At 44.6% G+C, this 23,895-nt stretch overlaps 1 protein-coding gene across 5 annotated transcripts in view; it reads left to right on the forward strand.

Annotated features, from left to right (window-relative positions):
• The window catches only part of Micu1 (mitochondrial calcium uptake 1), a 146,570-nt gene that overhangs the window by 76,545 nt on the left and 46,130 nt on the right, over positions 1-23,895 (forward strand). For all 5 annotated transcript variants that reach the window (XM_026785536.1, XM_026785538.1, XM_013351229.2 and 2 more), the window contains 2 exons: positions 5,632-5,714; positions 6,802-6,999. In XM_026785536.1, coding sequence (XP_026641337.1) covers positions 5,632-5,714; positions 6,802-6,999 — 281 coding nt within the window. The remainder of the gene's footprint in view (positions 1-5,631; positions 5,715-6,801; positions 7,000-23,895) is intronic.

A 23,895-nucleotide genomic window follows, 5' to 3' on the forward strand; every position in this document is an offset into this window, starting at 1 on the left:
TCACACACACACACACACACACACACACACACACACACACACACACACTATGTAAAATAAATAAATGTAATGAAAAACTCAAAAGACCACATGATAAAGCTAGAATTACAAGTACTGTATATTACTGAGCAAGCAGTGGAGATGGGCGGGTGCTTGCATGGGAACACTGAGCTGGCTTGGACCGGTTTCTCTTCATTGGCCTGTGTTCCTCCTAATGGATGTTGCTCCTCTGCCTCTGCTTTCCCATCTCCCTGTTCCTTAAACGCCAGCTCCTTCCCGTGTTCTGCCCCTTCCATGCCCTTCTTTGTACCCCCCAATTCTTTGGGTGGCAGCTTCATCTGAGACTCTTTGCAGCCAGCCACCAGCATCTCCCAGCTCTGGCCTTCTCCCCTACAGTCCTTTCTCCTCATCATCTCCGTCAGAACGAGCCCCTGAATTTGGCAGACCCCAATGGCAGCAATTTTATCTAATCACCTCTTTTACACGTATTTTATTTCTTCATCTAAGCAACATAAGTTACTCAGTCACCTAAACCAGCCATGCTGCCATCCCTTTTTGTGCTCAGCCCATCATTAAATTCTAGAATGTCTGCCTCCTTCAGGCATTTCAGATTCACCATTCCTCTCCACTGGCCCTGCCATCACCTCAGTTCAAACCTTCAGCGTCTCCAAGAGCTATGGTGACCTGCTCTGCAAGTAACTTCTTTTGCAGAGCATCCTTCAACAAACAAATCCTTCGTAAATGCCCAATTGTGCCACTGTTCGGAGTCTCCATGTTGTCCCCTATTACTTAAGCCCTTAGGCATCGCTGAAACTTGGCCAAGTGTGAGACCACAGGGAAGAACGGGCGGTGTAGCTCATCTCAGAATTTGGAAGATGTGGCCCACCTCTCTAAGAGTCTCATGTTGCCTGTGGCTCTGTTCTCATGGCTAAGCCCAACCTGCCATGCAGCGTGTCTGCAGGGTTTCTGTGAGATTATCTCGCCGAGACGAGCACCTTGAACTCTGAGCTTTGTAGAGACCGACACAGCACTAGCTCGCAGTCTGTTGTTTGCTTTTAGGTTAGAACATCTTGGGATAAAAAGAATACGCTGCTCCTGATGAGTGAATCTGTGTTCTGACTGCTCACAGACTGAGACTCGGAGGCCTGGAGCCAGTGGTGACCTAAGGCCAATTCCAGGTCTGCCGTGTGCCTGCTGTGGGGTTGTCAACTAGACATTTAACTGGTTTGAACCTCAGTATAATTCCTCTGGGTGTTTGATTTTTTTTTTTTGTTTTAACATAACATTTTGTTGACTTTATTACATTTCAATCAGGAAAGTGGCTATGTTTATAATAGAAATATCTAGCCATTTTTATCATTTGGTTTCAATGCCAAAAGAGGCTCACTATTGGCCCCAACACCTTATATTGATTAGAAACAAAATGCTTTTAAAGAGAAGAAATAATGCGTGTGTCCCAGACACATTCAAGCTTTGCTCTTGGTATTGACTACATGGGCAGCTGTGTGGGGACCTCAAATATGGAGGGTGTTGAGTTGGTACTTCTACTTTGCTAATCCTTTCTCGTGTGTGCATCATACATCATACGTGTGTGTGTGTGTGTGTGTGTGTGTGTGTGTGTGTGTGTGTGTGCGCGCGCCCTTACAATCACAGGGCTTTGGACGTCATTCTGAAAGCTCATGGCTCATGTTTAACTACAAACGTATATCATCCAGCATGATAGAAAGCCATGTGCCCTGGATCGTACATAGGGTCCAGGATGCTTTGGAGACTGCTATTATCAGCTCAAGTGACCTGGTTTTTGAATGGTGATCCTTAATGTGGAAAGTCCTTCTATATATGTGTTGCTTTTATTGATTAATGAATAAAGCTTCTTTGGCCTATGGCAGGGCAGAAGGTAGCCAGGCTGGAAGGGATATAAAGAGAGAAAAGGCGGAGTAAGAGACCATGTAGCTCCCGAAGGAGAAAGATGCCAGAACCTTACCTTACCAGTAGGCCACAGACTCACGATGATACATAGATTAATAGAAATGGGTTCATTTAAGATGTAAGAGCTAATTAGGAATATGCCTAAGCTACTAGCCAAACAGTGCTGTAATGAATATAGTTTCTGTGTGTTTATTCGGGTCTGAGCAGCCAGGAAATGGAAAAGCAGTCTCCTTTTACAGATCCCAACACGCTTTTCCAGTTCTCGTACGTTTTGGTAAAGTTTTCGGCAGTGTCTTCTCGTCCAGGTCCATCTTTCAGGCCTTGACATAATTACTTCCAAAAGCCTGTTTGTTACTTAATTACCGCCTGGCCTCTGTGCCACTGGTGTCCCCAAGTCTGAAATTAGAGTCTGCATTGTGAGAGGAAGTTCGGAAGAACTGAGAGGAGCTGACCCTGTGACAAAGAAGAGGTTTTAGCTCACGAGTCAGGATTAAAGTGGCCAAAGACTGGTTTCAAACACCTCCTGGAACCCATCAATAGTGACTTTGTCATTCTGGGTCAATTGTCCTTCAGCCATTGGAGTGAGAACATAAGAATCACATTTCTTGAGAAGAAGCCAGAGAAAAGTGTTTTGATATTTAACTGGGGTTAGGCATGACCCCAGCATCCAGATAGAAATGGTTTAATCTGAAACCTTATCTCACTTCCTTTGTACCTCAAACACAGACTGCAGGTTGCTGACCTTGGCAGAGGGGTCAGAGGCCAGCGGGACATCAGGAACATCTCCTGCTTTGCTCAGGTTTTACTCCTCTTGACCAAACCCAGGTGAAGGTCATGGTCTTCCACCAGCAGCCACTTGCACAAGGCTAGTCCAAAGCCATTTGCAGAAGGCTAGCCCAATGTCACTGCTTGCTCTGGTGATCAAAGCCACCTTCTGCATCTTTCACAATACACAGCAGAACCAATCTGCATCCACCCCCAGCAGCCTGCAGCCTATACCACTCTCAATGCCAGCAAGCCCTGACCAGTCATTTTGGGGGGTTTGGGTTTTTCTTTCTTTTTGTATGTTTGTTGTTGTTGTTGTTAATTTCATGTGTATGTGTGTTTTACTTCTTTGTATGTCCATACACTGTGTACAAGCCAGGTTCTAGAAGAGCTAGAAGAGGAAGCCATATCCCCTGGAACCGGAGTTACAGTTATGAGCCATCATGTGGGTGCAGGAAACTCGGGCCCACTTCAAAGGCAGCCAGTGCTCTTAACTGCTGAACCATCTCTGTGGTCCCTTCTGTTTTGTTTTATTCTTTAAACCTGTGAGATTGTAGGTACAAAATTCACCAATAAATAGATTAAATTGTCCATCTTAAGACTTGATTCAAGCTGGGCATGGTGGCTCTTTCCTTTAATCCCAGTGCAGGCAGGTAGATCTATTTAAGTTTGAGACCAGCCTGGTCTACATACTGAATTTCAGGCCAGCCAGGACTACAAGATGAAACCCTGTTTCAATAAATAAATTGATAAATAAATAAATAAATAAATATCGATGTATACTAACATCTTGGTAGAAGATTAGGCAGAGCCATGTGGGTGCATTTGTTCCTTTAGTCCTAGCACTTGCGAGGCAGAGGCAGGCAGATCTCTGTGAGTTTGAGGCCAGCCTGGTCAACAGAGCTAGTTCTAAAACAGCCAGGGCTACACAAAGAAACCCCATCTCAAAAGAAACAAGAAGATTAGACAGAAGTAGTCAATCGGTGGTGGCACATGCCTGTAAATCCCAACCCCTGTGAAGCAGAGGCGGGCAGATCTGTGAGTTTGATCAGCCTGGTCTACAGAGCAAGTTCCTAGACAACCAAGGATACACAGAGAAACTGTCTCAAAAACACGCAAGGGAGGGAGGGAGGGAGGGAGGGAGGGAGGAAGGAAGGAAGGAAGGAAGGAAGGAAGGAAGGAAGGAAGGAAGGAAGGAAGGAAGGAGAACCAATAAACATAAAGATAAAATTCTCCAAGCAGTGTCCTTCCCAGCAGTTGTAGTTGTGGCCTAAAGAGTGGGTATGAACCAGGGATGGCGGTGCACTGGAGAGGCTGAGGCAAGAGGACCAAGAAACAGCATCAAGTGAAACAGATAATTGGAAGCTGAAAGGCACAGATTCCCACAGCAGCTGAAGCCAGGAACTTTCTAGGCAGCCGACTAGCTGAAAGGAGAATGGGCAGCCAGGAAGTACTGCTGTCAATGGACTCACAGCGGCCTTGGGACTCTTTGGTCATGCATGATGTACACGCTCATCCATCATACATGCTTCTTTGTGAATAATTCTTGCATTTGATGGGTTTGGCTTTTTAGTAAAAATGTTAACTGAACACTTATTCAGTGGTATTAGGACAGATAGGACACTTGCTTTGATTTTGTCTCTAAAGCTCTGTAAGTTGAAAGCTTAAAAGGAAGGGGGGGGGTAAATATCTTAGTTCTCTTTACCAGAAAACTTAATAGCGTGAAGGAAAACAGCCATTAATTTCTGTTTCATTATGACACCTGAAGTATATTAATTGTGTTTTGATTGCTTCTGGAACACTGAAGACTGATGGAGGAACTTTGATCACTCACTTAAGGGAACGAGTGTTTCAAGCTTTGTGTATTTTTAGCTTTTTGTTTAAGCTTCAACATTTAAGGATGCTCCAGTTAGTAATTTGTGTGTGCAGCTGGCATGTTGGAGCGGGGGCTGAATGGCTTACAGAATGCCTTTCTGTCCTCCCAGTAGCAGGGATAATGAGGAAACGCACAGACGGGAGCAGAATGACACCTCACAGCAAAGTGACATACATAGAACAGTGCAGACCCTTAGAAAACCAGAGCGGTTAAGCCGATGTGTTTATAGGTGAGAGCAGAGGTCTAGACGCTGACATTCTTGCCTTGCTGCAGTACGTCTCATCACAGACAGGCTTCCTCCACTCATTAAACAATATTATCTTCACAACCCTTGCTGTGCGCCCCCGGCATGGCTAACCAGTAACAACCAAAGGTGGGAAAGAGTATCATGTAGTGATAGAGGGACACTTGGAAAGGCAAAGCTGAAGTATATAAGAAGAGGGGCTCAGGGGCAGGAGAGACAGCCAGTGGTTAAGAACACTGGCTGCTCTTGAAGAGGACCCAGGTTTGATTCCCAGCACCCACATGGCAGCTCACAACCAGCTGTAACTCCAGCCCCAGGGAATCCGATGCCCTCTTCTGGCCTCCACAGGGCACTACTGCACAATGTTCTGTACAGACACACATGCAGGCAAAACACATACACAATACATAGAAAATGATCATTAAAAATTGTAAAATGTAGCTGGGCAGTGGTGGCGCACGCCTTTAATCCCAGCACTCAGGAGGCAGAGGCAGGCGGATCTCTGTGAGTTCAAGGCCAACCTAGTCTACAAGAGCTAGTTCCAGGACAAACTCCAAAGCTACAGAGAAACCCTGTCTTGAAAAACTAAAAAAAAAAAAAAAAAAAAAAAAAAAGATTTGAAATACAAAAACAGGCACCTGCTGTTTTTACTGACCACAAGCCCCTTCCAGAATTTCGAGGAGCTAACCCTTGATTTAGACATTGTCACTTTATGGCTTGGGTATTATTTTCGTGCTAAGCCATTTTTCTGAAGTGCTTTATGTTTTGACCAATGTATTCTTTCCATTATCCTCCTTTGCTCTTTTTCTACTTGTAGCTCCTCAGAGAAATTTTGAAATTGCTTTCAAGATGTTCGACTTGAATGGAGATGGAGAAGTAGACATGGAGGAGTTTGAGCAGGCAAGTGGCGTGGGCTTCCTTTGTTCACATTTCTTAGCCAGTGGGGGTGAGCGATGAGTGCCGGCCGGGGTGAGAGCAGAGACAGCCACAGTCTTGCTAAGAAAGCTCCCCCGCAGGTGGAGGCGACTCTTACCAGTCCTCGAAACCAACCCTTCGCAAAGATTGAACAGATCCCCTGCATTCCCTTGTTTCATACCCACTCTGTATGTGATGAGTCACTCTGGAATATTTAGATGTTAAGAATTTGCTATCACATGTACTCACTCATAGGTGGTTTTTAAACATAAAGCAAAGAAAGCCATCCTACAAACCACAGTCCCAGGGAATTTAGACAACAATGCGGACACTAAGAGAGACTTACATAGATCTGATCTACATGGGAAGTTGAAAGTAGAAAAAGACAAGATCTCCTGAGTAAATTGGAAGCATGGGGACCTTGGGAGAGAGGCAGGGAGGGGAGCAGAGAAAAATGTAGAGCTCAATAAATATTTGCACATAGGGCTGGAGAGATGGCTCAGTGGTTAAGAGCACGAGATTGTCTTCCAGACGACCTGGGTTCAATTCCCAGCATCCACATGGTGGCTCATCACCATCTGTAACCCCATCCTTGGGGATCCCAAGACCCTCTTCTGGCCTCCCTGGGCGCCAGTCACACATGTGGTATACCAGCATATATACAGGCCAAACACCCATATAAAGTCATTTAAAACAAAAGAATTTTTGTACAGCCCATCTAGAGAGTAGAAGTATGGGGCTTTAAAGCCTACTGAGATGCAATGTTATTGTGAGGATGACTGCCCTGCTTGTATGAGAGGTTCTGCACCCCACACCCACCCCAAAACAGATCCTCTTCTCCCAAAGGCAAGTCCTCCAGGAGGCTTCCGGTCGCAAACGTGCCAGGCTTCCTGAGTCAGAATGCTAGCTCTCCTTTCTGCCACTACTCAGCTGTGTGTATGTGACTTGGTCTCTTCAGCTAGGGAATGGGGATCACAGGACACAGCGCCTGAGACTGCTGCGTTGTGCAGCTGGAACCTCCCTTGTGTTTCACTGCCATGAGTCTCGGGGTGACGATGTGATTCTGTTGTAGGTTCAGAGCATCATTCGCTCCCAGACGAGCATGGGCATGCGGCACAGAGATCGCCCCACTACTGGGAACACCCTCAAGTCTGGCTTATGTTCGGCCCTCACAACCTACTTTTTTGGAGCGGATCTCAAAGGAAAACTCACCATCAAAAACTTCCTGGAATTTCAGCGAAAACTTCAGCACGATGTTCTGAAGCTCGAGGTAGGTGTTGCCTGGACTAGGTAACTCTCCGTGTACACACAGAACCTCGGGGTCAGGGGCTGAAGCTGGAGGAAGGCGTTGCCTGGACTAGGTGACCCTCCTTGTGCACACAGAGCCTCGGGGTCAGGGGCTGAAACTGGAGGTAGGTGTTACCTGCACTAGGTGACCCTCCGTGCCTGTGTTGAGACTTTCTTACAGTCTCTCTCTCCAGCCATGAAAACTGATGGGTCTAAGCCTTAAGGTTGGTCTGTGAACCAGGATCATATGGGAAATGACATATTCTGCAGGAATTGTCGTGGGAATCATATGGTTCTAGGGCTTAAACAAAAATGAAAAGGATTATAAACCTTAGTTGTCTTTGGATTCCCCATTTAAGGAGGAAGAAATTTGGGTCAGAGCATTCCTACCCCTCAACATGTTTTCCAGTTTTATGTTTGTTACATGGAAGGCACCAGAATATAGAGAGGAGAGGAGATAATAAATAAATAGCCCTTTCTAGCTAAGTTTGCAAGGATGGTAACAGCTGGAAACACAGAATGTCAGAATGAAGATCTCTGTGCTGAGACTTGCAGAACCGTCTCACTGTGCTTGGAGATTTACAAGCTCATTTTTCCATCAAAATGTAGTCAGTCACGCTGTTAGGCCCCAGACACCCACCATAAGAGTGCTGATGTTTTCACAGTGTGTCTTACCCAAGTGGGTTTGGTTTGGGGCTATTGATTCTATTCACAGCGTTTATCAAACATCTTCTGCACATGCTTTCTGTCTAGTGACAAAAGTCCTGATTTTTAAAAATTCCTTTGCAGTCTCCTTTTTCCAACCTAAGCCCTGCTTTAATATTATTTGAAATTTCAAAACACTAAATGATGGCCATTTAATGCTCATGAAAAGAACGGTGCTTCATTTTAAACTCTGTCTGTTTCTTCTCTGCACCCTGATTTTCCCATTCCTCTGATTTCCCATCCCCATCTTACTCAGTTATGACAGTTTGCAAAATCACAGGCTAATTCCAGGTATCTAAAAGAATGCTGTCTGATACTCAGGATCTGGGAGAAAGAATAGAAGGGTGAATAAAATATTAGATCAAGCTTTAAAATTTATTATTGTGCTCATTTTTAAGTGATCTAAAGAATAATCATTGCTGGTCGTGATGCACACCTATAATCCTAGCACTTAGGAAACTGAGGCAGGAGGATTGCCATGAGCGTGAGACCAGCCTGGGCTATATAATGAGTTTCAGACCTGCTTAGGCTACATTGTGAGACCCTACCTCAAAAAATAAAACACCAAGCTGGACTTAGTAAGGAACACCTGTAATTCTATCCTTCAGGATGCTGAGACAGGAGGATCAGAAATTCAAGGCCATCTTTAGCTACATTTGAAGGTCATCCTGGGCTACACGGGGCCCTGGAATAGATTTCTGCAGTCACCCAGCACTTCTTACGGAGGCCTGCAATAACTAACATGTGTGGCACCTGTGTTAAAGGTCCACGGAGCAGTAGCAGAACTGCTCTAACCCATCCTAACTCCCTTGCGCTGACGAAGAATGCACAAGACTTAGAAGCAGTAGAAGTAGCCAAGTGTTAGATTGCAAAGGCTCTTCCCCACTGCGTGCAGAGGAATACATCAGTCTAGTAAATCGCTGGAAAGATCTTAACAACAACTGAAGCTAATTACATACTCGGCTCTCATAGCCAGAAAGTTCATCATACTACCTCAGTTTTTAATTTTTATATCTGTTTATTTGTATCTGTGGGGCTGAGGACCAGAGGACAGCATATGAGAGTCACTGATTTTCTTTCAAAACACCATGTGTATCCAGGGCCCTTACACAGGTCATCAGGCTTGGTGGCAGGAGCCTTTACCCTCTGAGCCATTCTCCAGCCCATGTATTCCAGTTAGGTGCCATTTTGCTTTATTTATTTATTCATTCATTTTTGAGAAGGTCTCACCATGTAATTCTGACTGATCTGGAACTCACTCTGTAGACCAAGCTGGCCTCGGTCACAAAGGTTCCTCCTGCCTCTGCCTCGCCAGTGCTGTCACTGAAGGTGTGTGCCACCATGCCCAGCAACGTTTTGCTTTCTTTAGTCGTACATAGAGGACTGTCTTCCAAAAACAACTCAGTGCTCTGGCTTTTGCCACTTCCCTTGCCACAGGAAACTTTGAGATAATGGAGTTTGAACTGGAACTTCTCAGAATAGAGAAAACTAGTCCTTTAAGCGTTAGGACTCAGCTTTGTGTAAATGCTCGTGTTAGCACAGTTTGAACATCCGTTATCCAAATGTTTGGCCACAATGGTGGTTTGGACTTTTAATTTACTTTTCCTTTTGGATTTTGGAATATCTGCATGTGTGTAATGAGATATCTTAGGATGGAAGTTTACATTGAACTGTGTGTTTTGATGTCTAAAATATATATACTAGAGATGCTATGACTATATATAGCTTGTGTGTACATATATATGCATATGCATCATGCTGTACCTTCGTGAGATTTGTGTTCTAACTGAAATATTTCAGTCTATTCCACTAAAGAAGAAAGTAGTAGACCCCGTCCAAAAGTTTTTGTATAAGACTTTGTGTGGTCTAGACGTTACATCCTATAACTAGATCCATGGAATGCACACCACACTGGTCTTTACAAACATCAGAACATCTGGCAATTAAACAGCTTAATTTTTTAGCTTTATAATCATAATTCAACACAGAATACAATCTCTAAAATGCAGTTACAGGACAAAGATCCAAGTGTGGGTACTTTACACAAACTTGAAAGAACAATACAAACCCAGAGGGCAGGGCAGGTGGCTGCCAGACCAGAATTTAGCTGAACGTCCCTAGCAACACAAATGAGAGTCTAAAGAGGCAGAGCCCAGGACTCTGAACTTTCAGTTCTGGGGCTCGATAGAACTGAAAGCCCACCAATATGTTAATTGGCAGTGGGATAAAAACATACAGAAAAGCCGGGTGGTGGTGGCACACGCCTTTAATCCCAGCACTCGGGAGGCAGAGGCAGGCGGATCTCTGTGAGTTCGAGACCAGCCTGGTCTACAAGAGCTAGTTCCAGGACAGGCTCCAAAACCACAGAGAAACCCTGTCTCGAAAAACCAAAAAAAAAAAAAAAAAAAAAAAACATACAGAAAAACCAGGCGGTAGTGGCACATGCCTTTCACCTAGCACTTGGGAGGCAAAGGCAGGTGAATCTCTATTGTCTTTGACATTGAGTTAGGATTATTTACAGGCTTTGGGCCAGGAAATGCCAAGGTAGTTCCTATTTTCTAGTTAGAAGGTCCTCATATGAGGAAGCCAACAGATGCTTTTTATTGGGGGAGGCAGATTAATATTAAGTGTTGTGTAAATAGTTATTCACCCTGAATCCATTCTTCCCACATGATGATACAGCCTGGTGATGAAAGATCTCTGTTTCCACAGCTTTCTTTACAAAGCTTTCGCCCATCAGCACTGTGTCTTCCCGCTTAGATATGTATTCCTTTGAGGAAGTGGGACCAGCTGGCTAGATATGTATCCCTTTGAGGAAGTGGGACCAGCCGGCAGACTGTTGGCTCTGGCACTAAGAGGCCCTGGCTAAAACTTCACTCCCGTACCTTCCTAACTGTGATATGTGATGAGTTAGTTACTCTCGGGGTCTCTGCCATGGTGTCTACTGTTGTTTTGTGTTGTTTGCATGATCCATGTGCCAGTGGCCTTGGGCAGGTCATAGTCAGTGGCACAATCATCCCAACAGAAAGTCCAGAAAGCTTTTATTTGATTGTGGAATCATTTTCTGAGAAGACATCTGGAAACAGCAGCAATTTGTGTTTGTCTGAAACACTTTTAATTTCTTTTTTCAAAGTTTGGGTGATTTCTCCCTTCACTGAGCATGAAATAAAATGTCCTCGTCACACTAAGAGGCAAATGGAAATGATTAATAAATCTCAATACCTTTGCTGTGGACTTTATAATTCCATCCTTCCTTCTGCCTCTTACTAGTTTATTTCATGGCTTCGCTCCTTTAAAACTTGAGATCTAGGAGATTTATGAGTCCGTTTAGCTGGTCCTCTCTGCCTTTTTCTCAGACCAGCAGTTTTGAAAGTAAAGAAGGTTTTATCCATCACTGTGCTTTTCCAGAAGGCTGAGAGAATGAGAAGTCTGTGAGTTAAACTCCTGCTCTGGCCCAGACCCTTTATGTATATTAACTTGTTTTGAGACAGGTTCTCTTCATGTATCCCTAGCTAGCTTGGAACTCCCAGAGATGAGTGCGCTGCTGCCTCCTGAGTGTTGGGTTTTCAAACCATGCACCCCTACGCCCAGCCAACCCTTTTTAATTCTCACCAGCTCTGTCCGAGTTGGTAGCTGTAACCAGATCATAAGTGTAGAAGCTGAAACTCCAAGAGGTGGAAGTCATAGCTCCTTGTGGTAGTATCAGGATCCCACGCCAGGTGTGCGCCACGCTTACCTTCAGACTTGGTTTTCATTTATTTATTTTTCTCTTATCCTATGCTAGGATTTCTATGGGACTCAAAACATTTGGATTTTAGGGACAGAAAAATATCAAAGTTCTGCTATTCTGCCTTCTCCAACAGTCCATTTTTCTGGCCCCTGCTACCCGGGACCACTCTTAGGACGGAGAAGAAATACTCTGCTGTCTGCTGTTTGTAAGCTGTTGCCTAAACTGGCTCTGTAGTCCTGAGAAATAATTAGCTGATTAAACTCTGAAATGTTTGATGCTCTTGAATTCTGATGGCATCTGTTCCTTTCTACCCCCTTTCTATATTGAGAACAACACCAATCCGCTGGAGATGGCTCAGGTTAAGAGCACTGGCTCCTCTTTCAGAGGACATGGCCTCAATCCCCGCACCCACATGGAAGCTCACAATGTCCATATCATAGCTCCAGTTCCAGGGGATCTGACACCCTCTTCTAGCCTCCAAGGACAACAACTAAACAAATAGTACACTGATATACCTGTAAGCAAACACCCATCACATAAAATAAATTTGAATTAAAGAAAGAGAACAGTAGCAACAAAAACATGGCTTTAAAGAAGCAATGTAAAAATGCAAAGTTGCTTTCTTAAAACTCTTTTTAGGTTAAAAATTCCATCTAAGGCTACCAGAAGCTAGCGAGTTCAGTTCCTTGGAGACAGGTGCCAAGTCGAATTCAAGTTCATATATTCATTGATTTCTTGAAGAAAGAAAAGTGTCAATCAAAGTGAAAGGTAGAAAATTCCTTGAAAGATTATGGTTAATTTTAATTTGGGGGGAAGGAGCTGTCATGTCAGAGAGGAGTAAAAACTAATTATACAAGAATAAAGACTGTAACTAGAATCTACAACAAAGAAACTGGTAGAAAAAGTTGTGGGTCTGTGTGGATGCTGCATAGCCAACCGGTCACACAGTAGTGCTTCAGGAGGCGTGCATGTCAGTTACCAGCCGATAAATCAGGTACCTACCTACAGTTCCTACAAGTCAAAGAACAATGACTGCCTGTGTTTCTGGTCTTTAAACAGTATAGACATTAACTACACTTATTCAATAAGAAAAAAAATAAAAGTGGGGCATAAAAAATATGCTAATTTCCAACTGTCAGTAGAAACAGAGAGGGCCACAATGACCTGGGGAGTAAAGACGCTTATGATCTGGGTTCGACTCCCAGGACCACGTAAAGATAGAAGGAGAGAACTGGCTCCATGTGTCCTCTGACCGCCACGTGTGCACCACAACTGTTGGGCCTCACACACTCATCATATACTCACAACCATCACATGCAGACACATACACAACATATACACAATCATAATTAACTGTTAAAAGTAAGAGTAGAAAAAAATGAGAGTTAATTTGAATTTATTGTTGTTATATTTACTCTCCTCCTACTCTAAGAGACCTGGAGATTAAATCCAGATTCTCAGGCTTGGTGGCAAGTGTGTTTGCATACGAAGCTGTCTTGCTGGCCTGTTGTTATTGTTTCAGTGCTGGAACCTAACCTTAAACCCAGACCATTTGAGTGCTCTACCACTCTACCACTGTGCTTTTGTTTGTTTGTTTTGTTTTGTTTTTGTTTTTCGAGACAGGGTTTCTCTGTTGCTTTGGAGCCTGCCCTGGAACTCGCTATGTAGACCAGGCTGGCCTCAAACTCACAGAGATCCACCTGCCTCTGCCTCCCGAGTGCTGGGATCAAAAGCATGTACTACCAGCACCCAAGTCCAGCTGTGAATTCCATGACAAGGGTTGACTCTTTTTTATTTGTTTTTACTTTGGCATTTTGAGACAGGATTTCTCAGTGTATCTCTGGCTGGTTTGATACACATATGTCAACTAAGCTGGCCTCAAACTTGTGCCAATTCTCCTAACTGCCTTCCAACTACTGGGAACTACTGGGTTATAAGCATGTGCCACCAGGCCTGCAGGTCTAGAGTTGACACTTTTTTAATGATTTATTTATTTAATGTGCAATGATGTTTTACCTGTATGTATATCTATGTGAGAGTATCAGATCCCCTGGAACTGAAGTTACAGACATTTGTGAGCCACCATGTGGGTGCTGGGAATTGAACCCAGGTCCTCTGGAAGAGCAACCAGTGTTCCTAACCTCTGCACCATCTCTCCAGCCCCTAAGAGCTAACTCTTAATTACATGCAAAAAAACAAAATGGGGTTTTCATTGGGAGTGCTTTCTCTTTTATTTATTCTTTTGCTTCTACAAAGCAGAATATAGGTAATAATAAATTGATAGTTTCTTATTCGATCCTTGGTTTTAGCTTATATTTTTCAATAAAACGTACTTTGCTCCTTTAAGTATTTATAACTGTAACAAGCAAAGTTTATATTTAAAGGTTGGGGGAGAGTGTTTGTTTTAAGAAAAAGAACCTGTTAGGATAATAATAGTAGCAGTCTCCTCTCTTGTAAAATACAACTTTAATATTTAGTTTAAAAGGTAAAGGTACTGGGGCTGGAGAGATGGCTCAGTGGTTAAGAGTATTGCCTGCTCTTCCAAAGGTCCTGAGTTCAATTCCCGGCAACCACATTCCAGGACAGGCTCCAAAGCCACAGAGAAACCCTGTCTCGAAAAACCAATATATATATGGAACTGTGCTGCTTTCACCAGAAACTGAGATGTCAACAGATCATTACGGATCATAGCGCAGGGGCTGGAGACGTGACTTGGGGACAAGAGCACTGGCTGTTCTTCAAAGGATCTGGGTTCAGTTCGCAGTACCCACAAGGTGGCTCACAGCCATCATTACCCTAGCTCTAGGGGACCAGATGCCCCCCTCTGGCTTCCGTGGATAATGGGCACACTCATGGTGCACAGACATAATGCAGGCAAAACACCCATACACATGATACTAAAATACAAAAGCAAAGTGTAGGGAAATAGGAAAATCAAACTTCCAATATGTCTTTGCCCTAGGAAACTCTTTCTGCCACTTAAACAATTTGATTATTCCGAACTAATGTCCATTCATATGTATATGCGCATGCATACTTACATACATGCACATGTATGTGCTCATATGTATGTGTATGTAGCTTTATTTTTTTCTCTTTCAAGCTCTTTATTTTGCTGTCTCGTTCCTTAAATCTGTAATACTATCCACAAAAACAGTCGGCAAATTGAATCGGTTGCATGAGCCACACACACTAGCAGTTAACCACAGAGCTGGAAGATTTTTGTTACTGTTGCTGTTGTTGTTGTTACTGTTGTTGTTTTGAGCTTGTTTGGTTGGGTTTGAATATATATATATTCAAACAGGATTACATACATACAGGATCTCACACTATTAGTATGAAAACTTAGTATGTACACCCGGCTGTCCTGGAACTCATATAGATCCACCTACCTCTTGGTCCCTACTGCTGCTACTTCTGGGATTAAAAGTTTGTGCCACCATGCCCTGGAGGATTTTTGTTTTGTTTTGTTTTCAAGACAGCGTTTCTCTGTATAACAGTCCTGGCTGCCCTGGAACTAGCTCTATAGACCAGGCTGGCCTCGGACTCACAGGCAGCCTGCTTCTGCTGGGTTTAAAGGGTCACCTCCACCCAGCTAGAGCCGAGGATTTTAAATAACTGATCACTGCTTTGGAAAATAGTTCATCCCAGGCAGTGTGGAGCATGCCTTTAATTCCTGTCCCTGGGAGACAGAGGCAGGAAGGTAAAGGAGCTCAGAGTCATCCCTCAACTATGTAATGAGTTTGAGGCCAGCCTGGGCTACATGAGAGCCTGTCTTGTTCAAAAAAAGAAAAGAAAAGAGAAAGTTAAAAATAGATAATAGAATAATAATTTTCCCTAATGGTTCTTTGATTGTTTTGTTGGGGTTGCAGAGTCCCTCTGTGTTGTCCAGGCCAACATAACCTGGGCTGAGTCATCTTCCTGTCTTGGCGTTCTGAAAGAGCAGAACTACAGGCGCGTGTTGCCATGCCTGCAGTAGACATGGTTCTTAAAGGGCCGTAGCCCTTCTAAGTCAGATTAATCATTTAAATACCAAGAGCTGTCAAAGACCTGTCTCCTGCTGACTTCCGGGTAACTTTGCAATTCCGACGTCAACAGTATGGCAGTGATACCTTTAGAATATTTGGCAGTTTCCAGGATCTTTCTGTCATCTAGTATCCTTAAAGTTACATTCTAAATTCATTTTAAACTGGCCACAAGAAAGAAAAATCAAACTCATAAATAAATGATGACGATTTGATCTTGCTCCAGGGAAACGTCTCTTGACTGTCATTCAAAGTCTCAGCAGCCCTTTCCCAGTGGAACACACGCCCTCCTCAACTTCAGAGCTCGGTGCCAGTGTCTAGCAGTCCGTAGGTCATTCTTTTTGGAACTCGAGTACAGGGATAGTTAAGTTTTTAGGTTTCAGCTACAAATGAATTTTAACATAATAGCATTGAAATGCGCACAGAAGATGGAGAGCGGTATGGGGGAAGGTGATTAGATTCAGTTCCTTGTTAAAGCTCTACATACTCCTAGACGTAGCAGCCCATGGCTGCCCATCTGTGGCACTGTCCTGCATGTTAACAGCAGGCCGAATGCGAGGAAAGTACTAGCCAGCAACTCTCGGGCCTTTCCCTTGAGCTAGGCACTGTTCTCAATGCTCCCTATTCCTGGCCTCATTTGACCTTCACGGTGCTGGAAGGTTGATAAGAAGTGTAGAACCTGCCACAGGTGTGTACCGCCACACCCAGCTCACTTGGTAACCTGTGCCAGGCCATGGGGGCACACTTTTAATCCCAGCACTTGGGAGGCAGAGGCAGGTGAATCTCCATGAATTTGAGGCCAACCTGGTCTACAGAGCAAGTTCCAAGATAGCCAAAGCTACACAGAAAAACCTTGTCTAGGGGAGAAAAAATGAAGTACAGAAATTGAGACTCAGAGAGGTTAAACAACTTGCCCTGAATCCTCATACACAGAGGGTGGGCCAGAGATTTTTGATTCCCAGCGGTCCAGCTCTTCCAGCTTGAACCAGCCTGCCAGGATCTACACTCAGTGTTGAAGGTATAGAAACAAACAAAACATTGCCCTAAGATGAACAAGCTAGAATTTTCTTTTGTAGCCCTGTGTGTAACGGCGTAAACGAATGCAGACAGATTGTAAAAATATATATATATACAGCTTTAATAGACTTACAGAACCACTGTTCCCGCGGAGACCAGGAAAGCAGAAGCAGCAGCGGCTGGGAGCACGCTGGCCAAATTTATATTCAAACATTAGCCTGAGGCGAACACGCCCCCTAAGGGGCGGGACTTATCCCTACACCTGTGTAGCATGTTAGTCTAAATGTGATAGTTCTAGCCTCAGCCTCCCACACGCTGAGGGTATCCATCCACATGCACCCCGCCCAGCCCCGGACATTTCCTCCATGTCACATGTAATCCCTAGTGTCAGAGAAATGTGTCTGTACAAGTATGAAGTGGGACGCAGAGCTTGGTCTGTGAGGTGAGAGAACAGGCGTCTGCTCGAGGGCGTCTTCTGAGTCACCCTTAGTTCTGAGATGAGTCTGCCTGACAAGCACACTGGTTTGTTGTCATTCATTCCTTGTCCTGGTGTGGGAAGGATGAGAAGAGGCCGGCGGGAGTAACTCTGGGACCACGGCCAGGAAAGAGTGACGGAGAGAATGACCTTTCTTACTAAGATTGTCCCAGACCAGACTTGAATTGATGGCTCTCCTGGGAGTTCTCCTGTACCCTCTGCTGGATCTGCAGAAATGCAAGAGGGGTGTGCAGACAGACAGACAGACAGACAGAGAGGAAAGTAAGCGGGTAAGATCAATGAAGTGGAGCCTGTAGGTTTCCCCAAGATCTAGATGGACCTCGAGATAGACTAAATTTGGCCTCCCAACCAGCCTTCATTTGGACCCTTGCTAGTCATAGTGACACAGACCTGTAATGCCAGCAGACAGGAGGCTAAGGTTGGGCAGCCCCTAGTGTGAGCTGTGCATTCTTCCTAAAGTAAAACAAAGTAACAAAGCATGAGAAAGCTTAAACAAAGTAATAATGTCTAGGGCATCTTTAGATGTCAAAGGAAATGCTTAGAAAAAGAACAGCAAGCTTTAACTCTAGTCTGTTGGAGGAGTCTCTGGAGTCTAGACAGTGTCTTAGGAGCCAGAGCCAGCCTTGCAGTACCTCGTGAATTAATAATACATTCCCTACACCCCTGTTGACTTGATGCTCTGAGCAAATGCCACATTCGAGGATCGTATCTTCTTCTGAGTTCAGCTAGTGGCATAGAAGCGGACGTTCCTCAAGTCTCCCTCGCCTCTCGTTACTTTTCTTATGGCTGTCTTCCCTGCCTCCTTTCCTCCTCTCTCCTGTTTGCTTTCTGTCGGACTACCCCACAGGGCCATGGATGTCTTTTCTTATTAAAGCTTAGGCTAATGAAATGTAAACTCCTGCCGTCGTTTCTTAGAGAGAAAGATGTGACAGCAGAAGAGACAAAAATGCACCGTAAAAAAACAGAGCAGCTGCAAAGATGGGAGGAAGTGAAGATGGTGCATCCTAGAGAATAAAGAAGACAGCAGCCGGCCATGAAGCACTGTGTGCTGAGGGGGGGGCGCGCGCCTCATCCGTGATGCTCTGTGGTTCAGGAAACGTACCAAGGTTTAAAAGGGAAGCAGTGTGATCAGATCTGGGTCCCTAGAAAGATCTACTGGTACCGTGTAGATTGGCAGAGGGAACAGGCTATTCAATGGTTTTAGTGTTTATCCAAAGAGAAATTAATAAAGTAATCTTAGGAAAGAGGAGAACGGAAAGGGTTAGTTTGCGAAATCCTAAGTGAAAGGTATTTCTGGATTTGGTGTCTGGTACAGGAGAGAAGAGGAGAGGGGAGCTTCTATAAGCAGCACTTTCAGAGAAGTGCTGAGTTCTGTTTTGGTCATTTTCAGGTTGGTGGGTTTTGGGGTGGGCATGAGACAGGATCTCCCTAAATAGGCCACTGACCTCAAGCTCATGATAGCTTCTTGAGTACTGAGATTATAGGTATGTGCCAAAGTGCTTGGCTCAGGCTGAAGTGCTGATGGGGCATCTCAGGTTGGTCAGGAAGTGGTTGGGCACCTGGGCTTGGCATTCTGAGTAATGGCACAGTTGGAGATGTAGGTAGGGATAGCCAGTGTATGGCCACTGTGGGTATAGGAGCCCAAACAGGGATGGTCAGTGTCCCTAAAGAATACAAAGAAAGCCAGGGACAGGATTGCTGCTGTGCAGAAGGAGGAAGGGGAGCCTGGGAAGGATGGATCTCGGTGACAGCACCCTTGTGTCCATGGGGAGAGGTGCAGAGCCCCCAGCCTGGGAAGGATGGATCTCTGTGATAGCACCCTTGTGTCCATGGGGAGAGGTGCAGAGCCCCCAGCCTGGGAAGGATGGATCTCTGTGAGAGCACCCTTGTGTCCACGGGGAGAGGTGCAGAGCCCCCAGCCTGGGAAGGATGGATCTCTGTGAGAGCACCCTTGTGTCCACGGGGAGAGGTGCAGTGCATGGGTGAGGGCTCAGGACACCTGGCAGGGCTGGCGAGGCCGCTGTGAAGAGGTAGCTCTAGGAGATGTGGTCATTTTCAGTGTCACATGCTTAGAGAAGTTTCCTTGGCCTCTCTGTTCATTTGTTCATCCATTTATCCACTCATTGGGGGAGGGTGTCAATTGTTTTTGCAAGTTTTCATGTATACACTTTTTTTTTTTTTTTTGGATTTTCGAGACAGGGTTTCTCCGTAGTTTTTGGTTCCTGTCCTGGAACTAGCTCTTGTAGACCAGGCTGGCCTCGAACTCACAGAGATCCGCCTGCTTCTGCCTCCTGAGTGCTGGGATTAAAGGCGTGCGCCATCACGGCCTGGCCTCATGTATACACTTTTTCAGGCTGACTACTCTTGCCTCCCACTTCCCAGCCACCCCATTCACTCTCCCTGCAAACCTGTTGAACATTCATGTTCCCTCCCTTTGTTTTGTGACCACCAGGATTAGCCAGGGGCCATCTATGTGGCCATGGCTTTGGAACTTGGTGAACTTAGCACAGGATACACAACTAAAAACAGGGATGTTTGTCCTCTCCCAGAACCTGGCAATAGCTAATGGCTCAGCAGTGGGGGTCACTGTGGTTTATCTTATTTTGTGTATGGGTGTTTGGCCTGTATCCATGTGTAACATACATGCCTAGTGCCTTTGAAGGCCAGAAGATATCAGATCCCCTAGAGCTGGAGTTACAGACATTTGTGAGCTATGCTGTGGGTGCTGAAAATTGAGCACAGGTCTTTGGGAAGAGCAGTCAGTGCTCCTAACCACTAAGCCGACTCAGCAGCCCCAATAGCAGTGGCTTTTGAGACAAAGCGTTACTGGGTAGCCCAAGCTTGTCTTGAACTTGTGGTGGTACAATAGCCTAAGACAAGCGCATGCCACCTGTTTAAAACCGGTCTCCCCCAATTCCTGTCCACTGATTCATGAGGCAATGAAATATCTAACTTGTTCACTTTTTACCCCCCAGACTATGTTTAGCGTAGACTAGGCACACGATAAGTATTTCACTATAAATGGAATAACCTATTAGAATAACTGGTATACAATAACAATGTCTGTATTTTTTAATGGATTTAAGTTTTAATTTTACTTCTGTGACCTTGGAAACTGTGCTGGCTAGTTTTATGTCAACTTGACACAAGCTAGACTCATTTGGGAAGAGGAAACCTTAATTGAGGAAAAAAAAAAAAAAAAAACACTGTCCCCAGCAGATTGAACTATGGTGCATTTTCTTGATTGATGGTTGATGTGGGAGGTCCCCGCTCGTTGTAGGTGGTGCTACCCCTGGGGTGCTGGTTCTGGGAGATATTAGAAGGCAGCCAGGCAAGCCAGTAAGCAGCACCCTCCATGGCTTCTGCATCAGCTCCTGCCTCCAGGTTCCTGCCCTGTTTGAGTTCCTGTCCTGACTTCCCCAGATGGTGGCCTGTGATATCAAACTGTAAACTAAAATAAACCCTTTCCTCCCCAACTTGCTTTCTGTTATGGTGTTTTACCACAGCGCCAGAAACCCTCACCAACACAGGAACCTTAATTTGTTGTGCAGGATGGAGATAATGCTGGCATTCCTGAGGTGGTGTCTAGCCTCCCTTCCGCACTCGCTGCCCGTTTCTTCATCCTCACATGGGCATTGACCTGTCATTTCCTTTGCTGACTCTGTTCCACAGAATGCCCTGCCACAACCTGCTGGTGTCTCCTACATGTCTTTAATTGTGCAAAGAGGAAATGCGGGAGGATCAGTGACCTGGACTTCCTGGCACTGCTGTCTATTCTTAGTCTGTGCAGCTCTGCAGCCTTTAAAGCTTGGCAGATGATCAGAAAATGGCCCATTTTACAGCCCTATATTGATAGAATTTTTTAATGTCCTAGATCAGTGGTCCTCAACCTATGGGTTGCAACCCCTTTGGGGTCAAGTGACATCAGATATTTACATTACAATTCATAACAGTAGCAAAATTACAGTTATAAAGTAACAATGAAATAATCTTATGGTTGGAGGTCAACACAACATGAGGAACTGTATTAAAGGGTCTCAGCCGGGCTGGAGAGATGGCTCAGTGGTTAAGAGCATTGACTACTCTTCCAGAGGTCCTGAGTTCAATTCCCAGCAACCACATGGTGGCTCACAACCATCTGTAGTGAGATCTGGTGCCCTCTTCTGGGCATACATGAACACAGAATATTATATATATTAAATAAAGGGTCTCAGCATTAGGAAGGTTGACACCACTGTCCAAATGATTTCTAAGTTGTTTTGTTTTTGTTTTTTTTTTCAACTCCAGAATTTTATGGTTCTGGGTAGAAATGGAGCCTGTGGTGTGTGAGATAGAGTCAAAAATCTTCTTTTGTTGTTGTTTTTTTTTTGTTTGTTTGTTTGTTTGGTTTTTTGTTTCTTTGTTTGATTTTTTGAGACAGGGTTTCTCTGTGTGGTGTCCTGGAACTTACTCTGTAAGACCAGGCTGTCCTTGAGCTCAGAGATCTGCCTGCCTCTGCCTCCTGAGTGCTGGGATTAAAGGTGTGCACCACCACAAAACAGCTAAGAGTCAAAATCTTGAGCCTCTTTTTTCCTTCTTTTAATTTCTCCGGTTTGTGAAGACTCTTAGCTCCAGTCCTTCATACCTGAAGAGATGTTGGAAACAATACACAGCATAATACCATGTCAGTAATTTTCAGTATATTCAACTAAAGAAGAAAATGAGGCATATTGAATTCATTGTTCTGGAAGATACTGGTGAACTATTTTGATAATATTTTCAAATTTCCATGCAGATATCTTACGATGAATGATATTAGAAATTAAGAGGCAGCGTGTGTCCCTGTCGTCTAGCTAGCTGCTCAGGGGTTTGAGTCAGAAATGCGTAAGCCCAGGAATTCAAGACAGCCTGAGCAACACAGTGAGACCCTATCTCTAACAAAGAAATAGGAGCTGGAGAGGTGGCTCTCTGATGAAGAGCAATGGCTGCTCTTTCAGCGGACCCAGGTTCAATTTCCAGCACCATCATGGTGGCTCACAATCATCTGTAACTCTAGTCCTAGGGGTTTTGACACCCTTTCTGGGCTCCATGGGTGTGCATGTATGCACAGACATACACATATACATAAATAATCTTTTAAATAAAATAAATACAATAATACTTTTCTTAAAGAAAGGATTAGGGTGGCCACTTCCTCTTTACTGGACATTGTATAGAATTATCAATATTGAAATTGCTGTTATCATTTCTCAGGATATTAGTACATCCTACTCATGTATATCTGCATGCACACACAAATGAAAAAGTGAATGTGTTCATTTAATTTGGCAGCTGTTAGTTAACCATTATGGTATGAGAAATTGCCCTAATTAATCCGCAGTCACTAACTTGCAGCATAGATCAGCTAGAAAATTAATGAGGTATATTGGGTTCATTATGCTGGAGGATAGGAATTGATTGTTTTGCCAGCCTAAAACAGTATATATATATATATTAGAATTTGCAAGGGACAGGAATCCGGAAGTAGTCTAGCTGAGGGCTTGACTGAGCCGCAGGCTTCTCTGGCAAGCTCGCTCACACAGCTGTAGGCAGAAGGCTTCGGTTCCTTGCTCTGTGAACCTCTTCATAGATGCTCAAGATATGGCAGTGGCCTCTCACGGGTCTCAGAGAGATGCTGGTCCACTGCTGGAATGGGTACACAAGCTTGTGAGCATTAGGAGAAGGGGAACGCCGGAGGCCGTTTTGCTATCCACACCTTCCCCAGAGTACCACACTGTCTTTCAGAAGGCTGAGCCCAGACCAGTCGGTTCCAGTGGCATGCTGCCTCCAGTGCTGTCTCATGTACTTGGCCCCATCGATGGGGATTTATTTGAGATGGCTCATGGCCTCTCTGTGGTAGCTGGCACTGCTCAGGATCCCCGGAGTCCTGCCCCACGTCTCATTAATTTTGAATCCAGTGACTAGGGAAGTGCGTTCCTTCACCCCAGATGCTACTCTGTAGGAGCTGAGCACTGCTCATGGCTCTCTTCTCTCTCGATCCTGAAAGGCCCAGCCCTGTGTGATTATGATCCAGGCTGCCCACATGTGTATACTTCAGGCACGGCCCCTCCCTTCTCCCAGAACAAGGTCTCCATCGGCAGCTTCTGCATCCACAAGGAAACCGCCTCTCAACCTCTGTATTGAGTCTCCCCTACTGTTCCTAGGACGAGAGCCTTAGAGAGAATAAGCAATCCCCTATTATGCTGCACACAATGATTTGTGGCTGCCGTTTACAGCACACATTTTGGGCACTGCAAACAAATGTCATTTCACAGTCAAAGCAGTGTATAGTATGCAAATATTTGTGTGCTTGTAATTTGTTTTCTCAATTTGAGGAATATATCAAGATTACTTTGCAATTGTAGGGTTTTTTTCTGCAATATTTGTAGCCAGTTTGGGATATTCCTACTGTGACGCCTTGATAATGCATTTAAAACCCAACAGATTCCTTTTTAACTTCTCGTTTGCAGAATTATACTCTCATAATATGTGGATATGATGCAAAAAATTACAAAAACATTAGCGTGTCATTTAGTGACAGCCCCCAGATATCTGAATTATTTTATTCCTTTGACCTAATGAATATCAAATTTTAAGTTGCAAGTTACCTATTTGGTTATACTCTTGTATAAGCTCTAGTGGAAACCCTTACTTATCCAGGATACTAGCCCAAGGAAGTGGAATCAAGTGCGCTGCCCACCAGGCCCTCCCACACACTGACGTAGATTTTGTCACGGGCTGCCTGGCATCGAGGTTTTAGAATTTGAGTCTGGAGTAATACTGCAACTTTTTTTGTCAGCTACTAATCTCGTCTTCTACTTACTTCAGAGAGCTCACACAGCAGCTTCTTTCTTGTGTCTACCAGGAACGGTGGGGAAATCTCTCCTC

This window comes from Microtus ochrogaster, linkage group LG2 (genome assembly GCF_000317375.1).
Source record: "Microtus ochrogaster isolate Prairie Vole_2 linkage group LG2, MicOch1.0, whole genome shotgun sequence".
In the NCBI taxonomy this organism is placed as follows: domain Eukaryota; kingdom Metazoa; phylum Chordata; class Mammalia; order Rodentia; family Cricetidae; genus Microtus; species Microtus ochrogaster.